This window comes from Marmota flaviventris, chromosome 9, assembly GCF_047511675.1.
Source record: "Marmota flaviventris isolate mMarFla1 chromosome 9, mMarFla1.hap1, whole genome shotgun sequence".
NCBI lineage: Eukaryota > Metazoa > Chordata > Mammalia > Rodentia > Sciuridae > Marmota > Marmota flaviventris.
Window position 1 is genome coordinate 93,547,132 of NC_092506.1, and position 17,641 is coordinate 93,564,772.

At 32.8% G+C, this 17,641-nt stretch overlaps 1 protein-coding gene across 9 annotated transcripts in view; it reads left to right on the forward strand.

Moving 5' to 3' along the window:
- The window catches only part of Atm (ATM serine/threonine kinase), a 153,612-nt gene that overhangs the window by 51,687 nt on the left and 84,284 nt on the right, over positions 1 to 17,641 (forward strand). For 6 of the 9 annotated variants that reach the window (XM_071616672.1, XM_027930673.2, XM_071616674.1 and 3 more), the window contains exons 23-32: positions 331 to 451; positions 2,502 to 2,675; positions 3,629 to 3,798; positions 4,891 to 5,137; positions 10,136 to 10,251; positions 12,034 to 12,160; positions 12,663 to 12,862; positions 15,191 to 15,365; positions 15,891 to 16,055; positions 16,892 to 17,024. In XM_071616672.1, the coding sequence (XP_071472773.1) occupies positions 331 to 451; positions 2,502 to 2,675; positions 3,629 to 3,798; positions 4,891 to 5,137; positions 10,136 to 10,251; positions 12,034 to 12,160; positions 12,663 to 12,862; positions 15,191 to 15,365; positions 15,891 to 16,055; positions 16,892 to 17,024 (1,628 nt within the window). Of the gene's footprint in view, positions 1 to 330; positions 452 to 2,501; positions 2,676 to 3,628; positions 3,799 to 4,890; positions 5,138 to 10,135; positions 10,252 to 12,033; positions 12,161 to 12,662; positions 12,863 to 15,190; positions 15,366 to 15,890; positions 16,056 to 16,891; positions 17,025 to 17,641 lie in introns of those variants that run through there. The other 3 variants (XM_071616673.1, XM_071616678.1, XM_071616679.1) reach the window with 3 other exon arrangements.

The following is a 17,641-nucleotide window of genomic DNA, read 5'->3' on the forward strand; positions in this document are numbered from 1 at the left end:
TTTTTTGGTACTGGAGATTGAACCCAAAGGTGCTTAACCATTGAGCAACATCCCCAGACCAAATTTTATAGAGAGATAGGGTCTCTCTGAGTTGCTTAGGGCCTTACTAAGTTGCCAAAGCTGGCTTTGAACTCTCCATCCGACTTCCTCTGCCTCCCGAGCCCTAGGGATTATAGGTATATGCCACTGTGCCTGGCTCCTCAGATTTAATCTTGAAGAAAGTACTAGTATGTTTATATCACAGAGTGATTTGTTTTTGTTTTATTATATGCTTTGTAAAGTAGTGTTTGAAATTTTAAGAATTATTTCAGTTTTGCATTTTTTAATAAGATTATTTCAGGATATGAAAGGAGGAGATTGTTCCAGGTTATTGAAAGCACTTCCATACAATCTTCAGCAGACAGCTTTTGAAAATGCATATCTGAAAGCTCAAGAAGGACTGAGAGAAGTGGTAATTTTAGTAATATATTTGCTATTATCTCATACTTTCTATGAATATCCTACATATTACTTTAGCAAGTTTGGCACAAGACAGTTTGTGTCCAGTAGTTTATAACATAAAGGTTATAAGACAAATGTGATTTTAATGAAATTATTTATATGCCACAATGAGTCAAATAATTTTAGTTTCTTTTGTTTCAGCTTATCTGTAGTGTTTTTGTGGGGAAAAATAAAATTTAACCAACTTTTAATGAGAGTTTAAGTGACTTCCTTGTTTTTTTTTTCTGTTTTAAGAAACTCTTTTGTGTAAGATCTGGTTAAGAATTAATTAAGAGAGTATTATTCTAACACAAAATCGAAATTAGCTTTTTTTTAGTGAAACCTTTGATTTTCACATTTCTCTGTAGAACACTTTTCTTAAAATGGTAAAAATTATCTTAATGATCATACTTATTCATTTATTTTTGCCCTGATTTGTTTCTGAAAAGGACTTAAGGTGGTTAACTAAAAGACTATCAAATTTGTGATAATAGGAAACTGAAATGGATAGTTGAATTAAAGAATATGAATTCAGAAAAGGATTTCAGTAGATTGGAAAAAATGAGTATAGATAGTGTAAAACTAGATAGAGATAACATATACTGTACATTTTAAATTAGTCCATTATTAGGAAAATACTGATCTGATAGTTCATTTATAAAGAGACCTAGACTAGAAGTGAACTCCAGTGGTAGAATGCTTGCCTAGCATGTGTGAGGCCTAGGGTTTGATCCCCAGTACCAGGTTTTAGAAAAAAATCAAGAATTTTTAAATTGGTGCATATTAATTATACAAAATATTGGTTTCATTTTGGCATATTTTTACATGTGTATAACATAATTGATTTATTTCATTTCCCAGTATCTCCCCTGCCCACCTTTTATTCTCTTCCTGTACATTAATAGACATAAGAAGTTTTATATCTGAAGATCACAATATGAATTGTGATAATTGTTAAAAACAACCAAATTCTCTTACACTTCATTAATAAAAAGCATAGTCTTGAACAAAGTTTATGGAAGAACTTAGATCTTCTGTATTTTTTAAAGGACTGCTAAAATTTTGGATTTGGTTCTAACAGTAGAATTTTTTTTTCAAATCCTTGGTTCTTATTCATGATAGCTGGACAAGCACTCTACCACTGAGCTACTCCCAACCCTAAAAATAGATTTATTTTTATTTATTTATTTATTTCTGACTGGCGTGAGTTGAAATCTTAGTGTAGTTTTTATTAATTAGTTGCTCAAGACAATACAATGATCTTGACATACATTTGATTCAAATAGGGAGTATACAGGTTTGTGTCTTGACTTAGTGGAAAGTTCATTGCTATTTTCAAACATGTCAGTGATTGCTGTTTAGTAGAGGAATTAGATTCTTAGTTATTCTTGTACCAAAATATAGAACTATGATCAGCAGATTTTCTAAATATGAAGAGAAACTTATACCAGATTTAACTAGTTATATATATATATATATACATATATATATATATATATATATACATATATATATATATATATATATATATACACACACACACACACACATACCTGTTGAGATTTTATAGTAATTGAAAATTAAATTAAAAGCATATGTCATTCTATCTAGTTGCATGATTTTATTGTTCCCTTTGATAATATAGGTAGCAGTATTTTTAAAAGTGTAAAATGCTGATATTAAGGTATTAGAAGGATAAAAATCAACCTAAGAGTAAAACTTGGTGGTTGAAAAAGAGCTTCTAATGTCTCTCACCTTCTTTTTTCCATTTTTCAAAAATTACTTTATACCTCAATGAAACATTGTTTTCTTTGTTAATATTCTCCATAAGATCTTAGGAAGAGCAGTCTTCCTCACTGTAGAAACACATTTTCTTAAATCTCTGCTCTTTACCCCATCACTTTAGAATTTTAAATTCATAAGCTGTTTGGATGATGTTATGGAGTACTTTGATTTTAGCCTGGTTGATTCATTTGTAATGTTTAAATATTTATAATATTGTCTTTATGATTCTTTGGCAGTCCCACAGTGCTGAGAACGCTGAACTTTTAGATGAGATTTATAATAGAAAATCTGTTTTACTGATGATGATAGCTGCGGTTTTATACTGTAGCCCTATCTGTGAAAAACAGGCTTTGTTTGCCCTTTGCAAATCTGTGAAAGAGAATGGATTAGAACCTCACCTTGTGAAAAAGGTATGTGTGTCTGGATATTTTTATTGTACTCTTCCTTGTATAATTTTGTTGTTGCTTTTTATGGTGCTAGGGATCAAACCTAGGATTTCACATGTTAGGCAAGTGCTCTACAATTGAGCTGCATTCCTGTTCTCCTGGATAACCTTAAATTAAAAAGGTTAAAATTGGATTTTTAAAGTGGCACTTATTTAAGACTTGGAAACAATTTTATTTTTTCAGTTTGGTGTGTTAGAAAGCAGTTTAATAACTTTTTAAATGGTATATTCATTTGTATGCAGTGTGATTTCTTACACTTAGTTTAAGAGCATTTTGTGAGGCATTCACTGAACCAAAAGGTGAATGATCCATCACTGCAAGATTAGGCACTCTGGAGTAGCACTCATTGAGGGAAATACATGGAGATAGGAGCAGTATCAGTTGGTTTTGCGTGGTAGATTCTGGGGCAACACATTGGGATCTGACAAGGCCAGAAGTCAAATGCTAAGACTCTGGGGCTTTTAGGTTACAAGATTAGGAAAAGAGGACTGTATCCAAACCTTACACTCAGATCAGTTTAGTATTATAGAATGTGGCTCCCTTCCCTGTTCCACTACCTCAGAATGGTTTAGCAGTTCTCATCCTTCCTGTTGCAGATTTTTATTTGATAAATATGGACCGATACACATTTTCTCATTCTACCACCATGGTTTCCATGGAGTTTTATAGTAGACTTTCCTATAGGCAATCAGTCTTAGATGAATCAACCTTTTACCTCTCAGTGTTAAGTTCTTTTTTTTTTTTAAGTATACCATTATATTTTACAACTATTATAAGTGGTATATAATGTTTAGATTTTTATAAATTTGGATTTAAGATAGAATAATTTTACCTTAGAACTTCCTTTGATATGTTGTTAATGTTGGAAATTATAACATTTTTATATTTTTATTCATTTTCTTTTTGGGTTTGTATAGGTTTTGGAGAAAGTTTCTGAAACTTTTGGATATAGAAATTTAGAAGACTTCATGGCTTCTCATTTAGATTACCTAGTTTTGGAATGGCTAAATCTTCAAGACACTGAATATAGCTTATCTTCTTTTCCTTTTATTTTATTGAACTACACAAATGTTGAAGATTTCTATAGGTAGGTTTATGTATGGCATATGAGAAATATGTTGAAAGTTAGGTAACAGGGTTTGGCAGTTCCCCTGTCCTCCACTTCCTATAGTTCCACAGACAATGGTAGGAGGCTGCATAGTTTGAAAATTGAGACAACTTGTTTGAAAATGTATTGAAGGGTGTCACTGGATTTAGAATCTGTATATTAAAGCTCATTATGTGAAGTCCTAGAATCAGATTCTAAATCCAGTGACACAAGAAACCAGACTTTTTAATCTGGTTCTGTCTGGGCCAGTAACCAACTGTGTAACTTTGAGTAAGTTGTGTAAATAACTTCTGTGCTTTGGTATTTTAATCTCTACAGGAGTTAAACAAGGAAACCCTAAAAGTCCTTTTTGGCTTTAATACTTGATAATATTGCATTTGGAAAAAGATCAAAGATAAATTATTAGTGGCTGATTATTTCAGCCTTGATTTTCTTCTCTGTTGTTTGACAATAGACTATTTAATCATTGTTACCTATTAGATTTAGAAGTTTAATGTGAAAGAATTCATTTTACTACTTCTAACAGAAATTTTTGAAAATGAAGAGGTTTGATACAACTGAAAAGTAATATTTAAGCATCAGGATTATGGGATGGCATCTCATATTTATTGAACATGCTCTGTGCTAAGGATTTTTTGAGGTCTCTAATAGAGCTTTTTGTATGTAGATAGTTGCCTTTAAGAAGGATATTCAGACAGTAGTAAATTTAGTGGTCCTTATCATTCATATCTTTTGGTGACAACAATATTTTACATCTGTTCTTTGAATTCATAAATTGCTTTCACATTTCATTTTCATAATAATTTTGCATTAAGTTGATTATATATAAGAAATATATATATATATAAAGTCCCACTTTTTTGGTCACAGAACTAGGGTGGTGTAAGCTAAGCTCTGTTTCTTTATGTGGCTTTGTAATTTACTTAACTTTATTTCTCCTTTTATAAAATTTAAAGTAGGAATGCTTAATGATGTAAAGGGATGCCCTAATGCTGAGTGTATTAAAGCCCATTATTATTTTAAGGACTTTGAAAAGATATATAACCTATATTTTAAATTTTATGTTTTTAGATCTTGTTATAAGGTTTTGATTCCACATCTGGTGATTAGAAGTTGTTTTGATGAGGTTAAGTCCATTGCTAATCAGATTCAAGAAGATTGGAAAAGTCTTCTGATAGACTGCTTCCCAAAGATTCTTGTAAATATTCTTCCTTATTTTGCTTATGAGGGTGTAGGAGACAGTAGGATGGCACAACAAAGAGAGAATGCTACCAAGGTCTATGATATGCTTAAAGGGGAAAACCTATTGGGAAAACAGGTATGGCTCCAACTTTTACCTTTTTTTCCTTAATTGATGTCAGATGTAAACTTTAAAATTTAAGGCTATGTATGTATTCGTTATTTATAAGTTAAATTTAGCTTATAATTACTATTTAGCTGACCCATGAATTTGTTTTGTTTTGTTGTATGGTGATCTCTCCTTTTGATTAGCCTTTAAAATGTGTGAAAATGTTTTTAATCAAAAATAAAGAGAAAAAGAAAAAGAAACCAGGCTTTTAATAAGAAAAATAATTTAACTGCTTCTGCCTTTTAAAAATTTAATTGACAGTAATGCATGAATGCCAGCTAGTTGATACATTCAAGTAATTCTGAACAGTATATAGAAAATCTTCAGTGCCTCTTTAGTCTCAAGTTGTTTTACTTTTAAAGGAAAAGTACCATCCCAAGTTCCATACCCTGGTTTTTATTTTTTCCTGACAATTTTTCTCTTCTAACATATTATATACTTTGGATTATGTTCATTGTTTATTTTCAGTCTTTTCCACTGTAATATAAACACTATGAAGGTAGAATTTTTGTCTTTTTTTTTTTTTCCCCTGATGGTAAGAAAAAGCGGGTTGGAACAGAATGTTGGCACTCCAGAGGTTATGTAATTTGGGAGAGATACTTTGCCTCTACCCTCTTCTGCTCATTCTTCCAGTTTATACTTCTGAGTACTCCTAGTTATGCTCTTTTTTTTTTTTTAATGTATTCAAACCAAAAGAGCCATTTTCAGAATCACAATAGGTTTAGGAGTGAAAGATATTTATATTAAACCTTGATTGAAAACATGAATGAATAAAAAGCAAAAATTAAATAATTTATTAGCTTTTTTAGTTAGAGACATAAGTTAAATTCTTGCTAATCTCAATTTTATTTAACATTAAATTAATAATTTATACACTTTGAAAATTATTTGAGGCACCTTACATTAAAATATTAACTTTTTTAAGGCAAAAAAGGTTTGGTCAGCACTTATCTGTTCGTTCATTGACTGAGGTATAACATAATAGATTTATTTATTATTATCATTTTTTTTAATGGTACTGGGGATTGAACCCAGAGGTGGTCTACCACTTAGCTATAGCCTCAGTTCTTTATTTTTATTTCTTATTGTTTACGTACATGACAATAGTGGAATGCATTACACTCATTATTTCCCATATACAGTACAATTTTTTGTAATTCTGTATATAAAGTGTGTTCACGCCAAATTATGCCATTTTACATGTACTCTCTTTTTTTGCATAACAATTCTGAATACACATATATACCGCAATTTTTCATATCTCTCTATATAAGGTATGTTGACACCAAATTCAAATCTTCATACATGTCTTTTGTATAATGATGACCATCACATTCCACCATTCTTGCTCTTCCCCTTCCCGCTTCCTTTCCCTCCCACCCCTCTTTCCTATCTAGAAATAATCTTCCTCCCATGCTCTCCCTCCCTACCCCACTTTGAGTCACCCTCCTTATATCAGGGAAAACATTCAGCATTTGTTTTTTTGGGATTGGCTAACTTCACTTAGCATAATCTTCTCTAATGCCCTTATTTAACTGCAAATTCCATGATTTTGTTCTTTTTAAGTGCTGAGTAATATTCCATTGTGTATAAATGCCACATTTTTTTATGCGTTCATCCACTGAAGGACATATAGGTTGGCTTCATAGTTTAGCTATTGTGAATTATGCTGCTATAAACATTGATGTGGCTGTTTCCCTGTAGTATGCTGTTTTTAGGTCCTTTAGGTATAGTCTGCGAAGAGGAATAGCTGGGTCAAATGGTGATTCCATTCCCAGATTTCCAAGGAATCTCCATACTGCTTTCCAAATTGGCTGCACCAATTTGCAGTCCTACCAGCAGTGTATGAGCGTACCTTTTTCCCCACATCCTCACCAACACTTGTTATTGTTTGTCTTCATAATGGCTGCCATTCTGACTGGAGTGAGATGGTATCTTAGAGTTGTTTTGATTTGCATTTCTCTGATTGCTAGAGATGGTGAGCATTTTTTCATATATTTGTTGATTGATTGTATATTCTCTTCTGAGAAGTGTCTGTTCATGTCCTTGGCCCATTTATTGATTGGGTTATTTGTTGTTTTGGTGCTTAGCTTTTTGAGTTCTTTATATACCCCAGAGATTAGTGCTCTATCTGATGTGTGAGGGGTAAAAATTTGCTCCCAAGATGTAGGCTCCCTGTTTGTCTCACAGATTATTTCTTTTGCTGAGAAAAAACTTTTTAGTTTGAATCTATCCTATTTGTTGATTCTTAGTTTTAATTCTTGTGCTATAGGCGTCTTATTAAGGAAGTTGGGGCCTATAGGGCCCCACGTGATGAAGATTAGGGTCTACTTTTTCTTCCATTAGATGCAGAGTCTCTGGTTTAATTCCTAGATCCTTGATCCATTTTGAGTTAACTTTTGTGCATGGTGAGAGAGAGGGATTCAATTTCATTTTGTTGCATATGGATTTCCAGTTTTCCCAGCACCATTTGTTGAAGATGCTATCTTTTCTCCAGTGCATGCTTTTGGCACCTTTGTCTAATATAAGATAGTTGTAATTTTGTGGGTTAGTCTCTGTGTCCTCTATTCTGTACCAATTGGTCTACCATCCTGTTTTGGTGCTAGTACCATGCCATTTTTGTTACTATTGCTCTGTAGTATACTTTAAGGTCTGGTAAAGTGATACCACCTGTTTCACTTTTCCTGCTAAGGATTGCTTTAGCTATTCTGGATCTCTTCTTTTTCCAGATGAATTTCGTGATTGCTTTTTCTATATATATGAAGAATGCCATTGGGATTTTGATTGGAATTATATTGAACCTGTATAGTGCTTTTGTTAGTATGGTCATTTTGATAATATTAATTCTGCCTATCCAGGAGCAAGGTAGATCTTTCCATCTTCTAAGGTTTTCTTTTTCATTGTTCTGCAGTTTTTATTGTATAGATCTTTCACCTCTGTCATTAAGTTGATTCCCAAGTTTTTTTGTTTGGGTTTGGATTTTTTTTGAGGATATTGTGAATGGGGTAGTTTTCTTCATTTCCTTTTCAGAGGATTTGTCACTGATATACAGAAATGCCTTTGATTTATGGGTGTTGATTTTATATCCTCCTACTTTGCTGAATTCATTTACTAGTTCTAGAAGTTTTCTGTTGGAGTTTTTTTGGGTTTTCTAGGTATAGAATCATATTGTTTGCAAATAGTGCTAGTTTAAGTTCTTCTCTTCCTATAGTTATTCCTTTAATTTCTTTCATCTATCTAATTGCTCTAGTCAGTGTTTCAAGAACTACGTTGAATAGAAGTGGTGAAAGAGGGCATCCTTGTCTTGTTCCAGATTTTAGAGGGAATGCCTTCAGTTTTTCTCGGTTTAGAATGATGTTGGCCTGAGGCTTTGCGTAGATAGCCTTTACAATGTTGAGATATGTTCCTGTTATCCCTAGTTTTTCTAGTGTTTTGAACACAAAGGGGTGCTGAATTTTGTCAAATGCTTTTTTTTTTTTTGCATCTATGGAGGTGGTCATATGGTTCTTTAAGTCTATTAATGTGATGAGTTACATTTATTTATTTCCATGTGTTGAAGCAAACTTGAATCCCACTTGATCATGGTGCACAATCTTTTTGATATGTTTTTGTATTCAATTTGCCAGAATTTTATTGAGGATTTTTGCATCTATGTTCATTAGAGATATTGGTCTGAAATTTTCTTTCTTTGAAGTGTCTTTGTCTGGTTATGGAATTAGAGTGATATTGGCCTCATAGAATGAATTTGGAAGTACTCCCTCTTTTTCTATTTTCTGAAATAGATTGAAGACTATTGGTATTAGTTCTTCTTTAAAGGTCTTGTAAAACTCTGTTTTATATCCTTCTGGTCCTGGGCTTTCCTTGGTTGGTAATCTTTTGATGGCTTCTTCTATTTCTTCACTTGATATTGGTCTATTTAAGTTGTGTATATCTTCCTGACTCAATCTGGGCAGGTCATATGACTTTAGGAATTTATCGATGTCTTCACTATCTTGGATTTTATTAGAGTATAAGTTTTTAAAATAATTTCTAATTATCCTTTGTATTTCTGTAGTGTCTGTTGTGATATTGCCTTTTTCATCCCGTATGCTAGTAATGTGGGTTTTCTCTCTCCTTCTCTTTATTAGCATGTCTAAAGGTCTGTCAATCTTATTTATTTTTTCAAAGAACCAACTTTTAGTTTTGTCAATCATTTCAATTGTTTCTTTTGTTTCGATTTCATTGATTTCAGCTCTGATTTTAATTATTTCTTGCCTTTTTATTTTTATTTTTGAGAGAGGTTCTTGCTGAGTTGTCCAGGCTGACTTTGAACTTACTTCAGCCTTCCAAGTAGCTGGGATTACAGGTGTGTGCCACCATGCCCAGCTTTAGTCTACTATTGATGAAAAGGAATATAGGTAGCAGCTAGCCTCAGAATTTGGATATCACCCATGTAGAGTTCTGGGGAGAAGTCATTTGGGGCACAAAGTTGGCATTATCATAGTCCCTGGAAATTTTTCTGAGTAAAGTTCCGTGAGTGTTCATATAAATCAAGAGTAAAATGCAGATTGAGGGGGGCTGGGGTTGGGGCTGCATGTGCGCTTGCGTAGCACATGCAGAGTTTGATCCTCAGCACCACATATAAATCAATAAAATAATGGTATTGTGTCCAACTACAACTAAAAAATAAATATTAAAAAAATGCAGATTCAGGTATAGTATAGATCAGAAGGGAATTTGGTAGGAGAATTATCAGTTTGGGGAATTTAATGCTGTATTCAAAGTCTTAGTTGAAATAATCCTTTAAAATTACAGAATTGGATTAAGGAGGCTTTATTTGGTAGAATTTCTCTATTTCATGGTTTTCAGGTTGGCTGAAAAGAAGAAAAAGATAAGTTAGCTATATGTCTGAATAACGTAAGCCCTTTGTGTTGTCTTAAATGTTACAGATAAAAAATATTAAATATAATTAATTTTGTGTCCTTGCAGATTGATCATTTATTTATTAGTAATTTGCCAGAGATTGTGGTGGAATTATTGATGTCGTTACATGAAACAGCAGATTCTGGTGCCAGCCAGAGCACTGATGCCTGTGACTTTTCAGGGTATGTACATTTTAAATTTAGAGAATGAGACACAACTTGCAAATTCCTTATGCTTTTTTTTAATATTTATTTTTTAGTTTTAGGTGGACACAATATCTTTGTTTTTTATTTTTATGTGGTATTGAGGATTGAACCTAATGCCTCATGCTTGGTAGGCGAGTTCTCTACCTCTGAGCCACAATCCCAGCCCCGATTTTTTTATTGATTGACAAATTCAGATGTCTGTTTCAGTTTTTAGACATGTCCTCTTTTTAAAAAATTGGTTTCTTTAAAAATGGTCCTCTGATTTGAAGTGATTACCTGTGAGCTCTGCGTCCTGGCTGTCATGAGCTGAGCAGTTTTCAACCCATTTGGTTGCATATGAATGTTCAAGTTATTTTCCTCGCTTGACTGGAAGCTGCTTGAAAATACCCTTTACTGTGTAATGGCACACACCTACCCAGCATCTCTGGAGGCGGAGGCAGGAAGATCACAAGTTCAAAGCCAGCCTTAGCAACTTAGGCTCTAAGCAACTTATCAAGACCCTTTCCCAAAATAAAAATTTAAAAAGGGATGGGATGTTACTCAGTGATTAATCCTGAGTTCAATCCTTATATCAAAAAAAAGAAAATATCCTTTAGTTTTTTTAAATATGTTCTACCATGCTAAACATATAAAGTAGTAATTATGTTAGTTAATGTGAAAAAAATCAAACACCTGATAAAATCAGCTTAGGGAAGAGAAGGCTCATGGTTTTTGAGGTTTCAGTCTGTTTCAGGCGAGCTTCATTGCTTTTGGCCTGAGTGAAGCAGAACATGGTGTCAGAAGGGCACAGCAGAGGAAAACTGCTCAGCTCATGACAGCCAGGACACAGAGAAACAGACGGAGAGGAGAAGGAGAACAGTGCCAAAGAGGGGAGAGGAAGGGGTCAGGAACAAGAATAGAGTCCCCAAGGGCACATAGTTAAGGACTGACTTCTTCAACTCAGTATACCTCCTTTAGTTTTCACCACTTCTAATAATGCCATCAAATTATTAATACACTGATGGGGTCAGAGCCCTCATGATGCAATTACCTTCCCCAAACCCCATCTCTGAACTTTGTTGCATTGGGGACTAATTCTTCAACATGTGAGCCTTTGGGGAACATTCCAGAGCCAAACCATAACAGTAATAATATCTAGCAAAGTATTTTGATATATGTAATTTCATTCTAATTAATGTTGCTTATCTAGTAGATTGCCATAGCTTAAAATACTATTGCTTTTATAATACTAGTAGAGCTTTAACTCAAACCTGAAATGAGGTCACACTAGAGCTCATTTGTGGAGCTGCCATTAATTATAAAAAAGATTAAGCAAATAATTTTAAGTAAATTGGTTAAGATTAAGTCCCAGGTTGAAATGCATTTAGATATTCTGATATTTATTGACTATGTCATTTTTTATTTTATTAAAAGTATAAGTTTTTTTAATAGATAGTTTTAAAATTTGGGAGTTTTGCGGATCACTGTGGCACATGTGACCTGGGAGGCTCAGGAGCCTGAGGTTGAGGCAGGAGGATCAAGAGTTTAAAGCCAGCCTCAGCAACTTAGTGAGGCTCTAAACAACTCAGAGAGATCCTGTCTCTAAATAAAATACAAAAAAGAGCTGAAAGTCTCAGTGGTAAAGCGACCTTGGGTTCAATCCATGGCACCCCCCCTAAATTTCCATTTTGGAAGTTTACTGCTTTATCAACAAAACCTTTTTTTCTTGATAATTTGAAAATTATGACTGCATTTTTTCCCCTTTAACTCTTTTTTTAGGGATTTGGATCCTGCTCCTAATCCACCTTATTTTCCATCACATGTGATTAAAGCAACATTTGCTTATATCAGCAATTGTCATAAAACCAAGTTTAAGAGCATTTTAGAAATTCTTTCCAAAAACCCTGTAAGTATACATTTCTGCCCTAATAATTAGTGAGAGAATTCCTTTATTCAGCTAGAACATCTGTGTAAGTACATCTTAAAGGAAAGTTGGGCTGGGGACATAGTTCGGTTGGTAGAGTGCTTGCTTTACATGCATAAAGCCCCACAACCACAAAAAAAAAAAAAAAAGGAAAGTAAGCAAATGAAAAATCATCTGAATAATTTAAAAAGGAAAGCAATCATTTGACAAAATTTATAATTGATGTATTTGTCAACACTAACTAAAATTTGTTACATGTAAGGCTGGAATTTTGTGTTTTTATAAAAGTACACTATAATTTACTATCTGAAACCTAAACAAATTGGCAATACCTTTCTTCTAAGATAGTAATTATCTTAATGTACTTTTTTGCATTTACTATCAAACCTAAATTTAAATTGTTATTTTAGGTATTGTAAAATATGTGTTATAACTCAGTATATGTGATTTTAAAAGTTTTACTAAGTGTATATTTATTTTCTAGGATTCCTATCAGAAAATTCTTCTAGCCATATGTGAGCAAGCAGCTGAGACAAATAATGTGTATAAAAAGCACAGAGTTCTTAAAATATATCACCTTTTTGTTAGTTTATTACTAAAAGATATAAAAAGTGGCTTAGGAGGAGCTTGGGCCTTTGTTCTTCGAGATGTTATTTATACTTTGATTCACTATATCAACAAAAGGTAAATAATATGTTCACCAATATATAAGCAGTTTATCAAGTTCTTTTAACTGAAAGTTTATCTGCTTCTAAGAGATAGGTGGCAGAATATGTTTTTGTAAATATTGCTTTTTAATATGTATATTATAGCTACCTATTAATTTTTAAATTAATCCATAAAAATTATACATTTTTTGCGGGTACCTGTGTGATGTTTTGATACATGTATACATTGTACAATGTTGAAATCAGTAAGTATATCTGTCTTAGGTATTTATCATTTTTTTTGTAAGAAAAAATTCTTCTAGCTTTAAAAAATATACAGTATATAATTGTTATCTATAGTTACCTTATTGTGCAGTAGCACACTAGAACTTCTACTCCTATCTAACTGTAAGTTAGTATCCATTTATCTACCTTTTTCTGTCCATCCCTGCCCCTGACTCTTGCCCCGGTCTCTGGTATTCACCATTCTATTCTCAACTTACATTATGAGATCAGCGTTTTTATGGTCCACATGTGAGTGAGATCATGTGGAACTTGTCCTTTCAGAGAATGCATTTTTAGCTTTGTTAATTCTTTTTAAAAGTTTTTTTTTTTTTTTTTTATTAATCTCCACTCTCATTATCTCCTTTCTTCTGTTAGTTTTGTGTTTAGGATGCTCTTTTTTTTTTTTTTTTCCATTTCATAAAGAAGTCAGGTAACTGAATCGAGATCTTTCTGCTTTTTCATTTGGAGATGTTTATGGTACAGATTTCCCATCAGTGCTACCTTATCTCATTATTTCTTTTTTATTTTGGTGGTGCTACAGATCTAACCCAGGGCCTTACTAATGCTAGGCAAGTGCTCTATCAATGAGCTGCACACACTTAGGCCACATCTTATAATTTTTGATATGTTGAATTTTGACTTTTATTCATTTCTAAACTTAGCATGTTTAAGACAGTTGTTTTGAACTTTCTCTAGTCCAGTGTCTAAGTTTCTTTAGGAACCATTTCTGTCAGTGTTTTGTTCTTTTGAATGGGCAATACCTCCCTGTTTCTTTGTATGCCTTGTAATTTTGTTGCTGAAAACTGGCCATTTCTACTTGTAGTATGATTAAGTCTGGAAATCATATTTTTTCCCTTTTTTTAGAGTTTGACTTCTTTTTCTTTTTTATTGCTCAATGCTGTAGCAGTTCATAACATTAACCAATTATTTTTGCAGAATGTATTGCCTTGTGTGGTCACTGAAGGCTCTCTTTCTTGGCTTGTGTTTTGATAGTGCTCCACAGAGATTTCCTTGAAAACTGTGAGCATTGTGGGTGTTTGGTACATGAGGGAAACAAAATAAAAATTTATCTAATGTTTGCAGTTTAGCTCTGTGTTGGTACTTCCCTTCAACACTAGCCAGTTTGCATTGAGCTGTGGGAGCACCTCCAAGTAAAAGCTTAGGGTCTTCTGTAGTCTTTTCTGAGCAAAAGTCTGACTTGGGCGTGTTTGTGGCCTTCTAAATTCTTCCTCAATTGTGAGTACTTCTGAATTTCCCAGAGAAACTCTCCTTTTTGGTATGTCTCAAGAGTAATCTTTTGTTCTATCCAATGTAGGTTATTAACCTTACACAAAGTTTCAAGCAGTGCCCTCAACTTTTCTACGTAAGTAAGGGCCCTTAAATGAAACAGCCAAGCCCTTTGCATCAGTCCCAGTCAGGTTAGAATAGACATACATAACAGTTTGCAAATAAGGTCTCCTTGCTTCTTTAAGAACCACCATGAACCAAAATCACATACTGTGGGTATAGGTTGCCATTTTCGTGACTGCTGCTGAGCAGGGAAGGGGACTGGCAAGGACAATTAAAACCACTACAGAAATTTCCTGCAGTTTTTTGGTTGCCTTTTCTGATTTTGCATATTCTTTTTTAAAAAATTTTATTTTTAAATTTTTGATTCGTGCATTATAATTACATATGATCATACATGCATGGGATATAATTTGGTTCGCTTCAGTTCCCAGTAACTTCTTCTTTCTATCCCCTCCTCACTTCTCCTGTTCCCTTTCCTCTGCTCTACTGATGTAGCATTTTCTTGATAGCTATAAACTTTTGACTTTTTTTTACAGAATTTAATATATTTGATTATGACAGTTCTGCTTGCCTTAAAATGTTTTTGTCAGGTTCGAGCCTAGTGTTACATATTTTGTATTTTGCTGATGTCCCCTCTTTTTTTGACTTATGAACCATTGAAGTGTTAGATATGAGAGTAACTTTTATATCAAGCGATATCAAAATTAGAAATGTAGAATAAAAATTACTTTTGAATGATTCTATTTCAAAGTACTTTTCTAGAACCTGTTTTTTTTTTTTCCTCTCTTAGGCCTTCAAATTTCATGGATGTGTCATTACGCAGCTTCTCTCTTTGTTGTGACCTGTTAGGTCAGGTTTGCCAAACAGCAGTGACTTACTGTAAAGATGCTTTAGAAAAGCATCTTCATGTTATTGTTGGTACACTTATACCCCTTGTGAATGATCAAGTGGAGGTTCAGGAGCAGGTAATTTTCTAATTCATCTTCAAAATGGTATTTGAGATATGTTGATAAAGTATTATTTTTTCTTGATACAGTTAGTAATTTTAATGAAAATGTTTTTTTAAAAAATAGTTGGGAAGACATTCTTAATTAATCTTTGTAATCAGTTACAAAGATTGATTACATATTTTTCTCTAATAAACAATTGTTTAGCTTGCTTTGTTACGCTGAAGTGTAGAAGTAGTCAAAAATGGGATAATAGTTTATGCCATTATGATTTTGTGTGATATATTACTTACATGAACTGTTTCACTAATATGGGGACTTTTATATGTCAGTGACCACCTTATATAGTCCCTTATATGTTTGTGGAATTGTGTGAAAGCACAGAAACTAAAAAAAGTTGGTATCTTACAAGTAATTAGAATGTTTTATCTGAACTAGGGTGGCAGAGTTTTTAATCAATTATTACAATAGATTTTGGTTTTTTTATTTTGAAACATGATTATAGATTTTCTCCTTTTAATTTTTTCTTTTTAAATTGTTTAGGTACTGAACTTGTTGAAGTATTTAGTGATAGATAACAAGGATAATGAAAACCTCTATCTCACGATTAAGCTTTTAGATCCTTTTCCTGACCACGTTCTTTTTAAGGATTTGCGTATTACTCAGCAGAATATCAAATACAGTAGAGGGCCTTTTTCACTTTTGGAGGTAATAAAAGTTTCATCTTCTTACTATTTGGTATTAGAAAGCATAAAGAGTAGTACTTAAAAATCTCTAATGTTCTAGTGGTAAAAATCGAATTTTTTGTTGTGGTAAAAAGACATGAGATTACCTTCTTAACAAATAAAAAATGAATCTTAATGCATTGTTTTGCATTGAGCTTAAAGTATTGATACCAAAGTCTCCTGGTAAAGAATGAATTTGAATATTTAAGGAATGTAATATAAAAATATTCTTGATTTTAACACACACATAAACTTATGGTCAAGACTGGGGATGTGGCTTAATGGAAGTGTGCTTAACTGGCATGGTCAAGGCCATAGATTGAGTCCTCAGCACTGGAAATTAAAAAAAAAAAAAATCTTTAAGATAGTGTGGTCCATTAATAACTTAAAATCACCATCTGATCCTTTGAGGGTCAGTTTTGTATTTGCATTAGAGATAATATTTAACTCTTTAATCAATTTTTAATCTTGATAAACTTCAAAACTGTGTTCAGGTGTATTTTTTTCTTATAAATCTTAGTAAGATTTTAAACTTATAGCATGTATTTTACTATATATCAATATGAAAACAACATATAAAATTACCAAACAGAAATTCAAATTTTTTCCTCTGATCTGTGTTATAATAGAATCTATTAGAATTTAAAGGATTAAAACATTATAGAATTTGAAGTGAAAGAACTTTATTTCTACTTTGGTTTATGAGTTATCATCTTTTAAAGGCACTTACCAATTTTTTTCTTTTATTAAGTTTTATTCTATAGACTTATTCAGTAAATGTTAAAAGCAAGTTACATTTTAACTAATTTTCTCTTTTAGGAAATTAACCATTTTCTTGCAGTAAGTGATTATGATGCACTTCCATTGACAAGGCTTGAAGGATTAAAGGATCTTCGAAGACAACTAGAACAACATAAAGATCAGATGATGGACCTTATGAGAGCATCTCAGGGTACTAATTTAAATGTCATGGGTTATTTCTACCTATTTCTTTTTGAAAGAGTCTTGTAAGTTCTTCTTTGTTTGATTGCCATAGCCATATTTCAGCCCTTCATCATTTCTCATCTAACCATAAAACTGGTCCTAACTAGTCTCCTACTGTGAACTATTCTCATTTATTCTATCCTCTGAAAGAATGATTTTTTTGTTGTTATTTGTTTTGGTGTCAGGGATTAAACCCAGGCCCTCTTAGTCACTGAACCGTATCCCCAGCCTTTTTTTTATTCTTTATTTTGAGACAAGTCTCATAAGTTGCTGAGGCTAAGTTTGAACTTGGCGATCTTTCTGCCTTAGCCTCCTAAACCACTGGGATTATAAGAGTGCACCACCATGCCCAGCTCTGTATGATTTCTTTAACTCAAATATGATCATGTTAATCTACTACTTTAGAAACTTTAACAACTTCCTACTGCCCAAAAGAAAAGTTTTAAATCTTTAGAGCCAAGCTTACAGAGTAATATATCTGTGCCTTGTGCTTAAACCTACTTAAATGAAAGAAATGTGCCTCATTTTAAGCCTTTAAGCTGTGTGTGTTGCGTGTATGTATACATGTTCTTATACATATTTCTA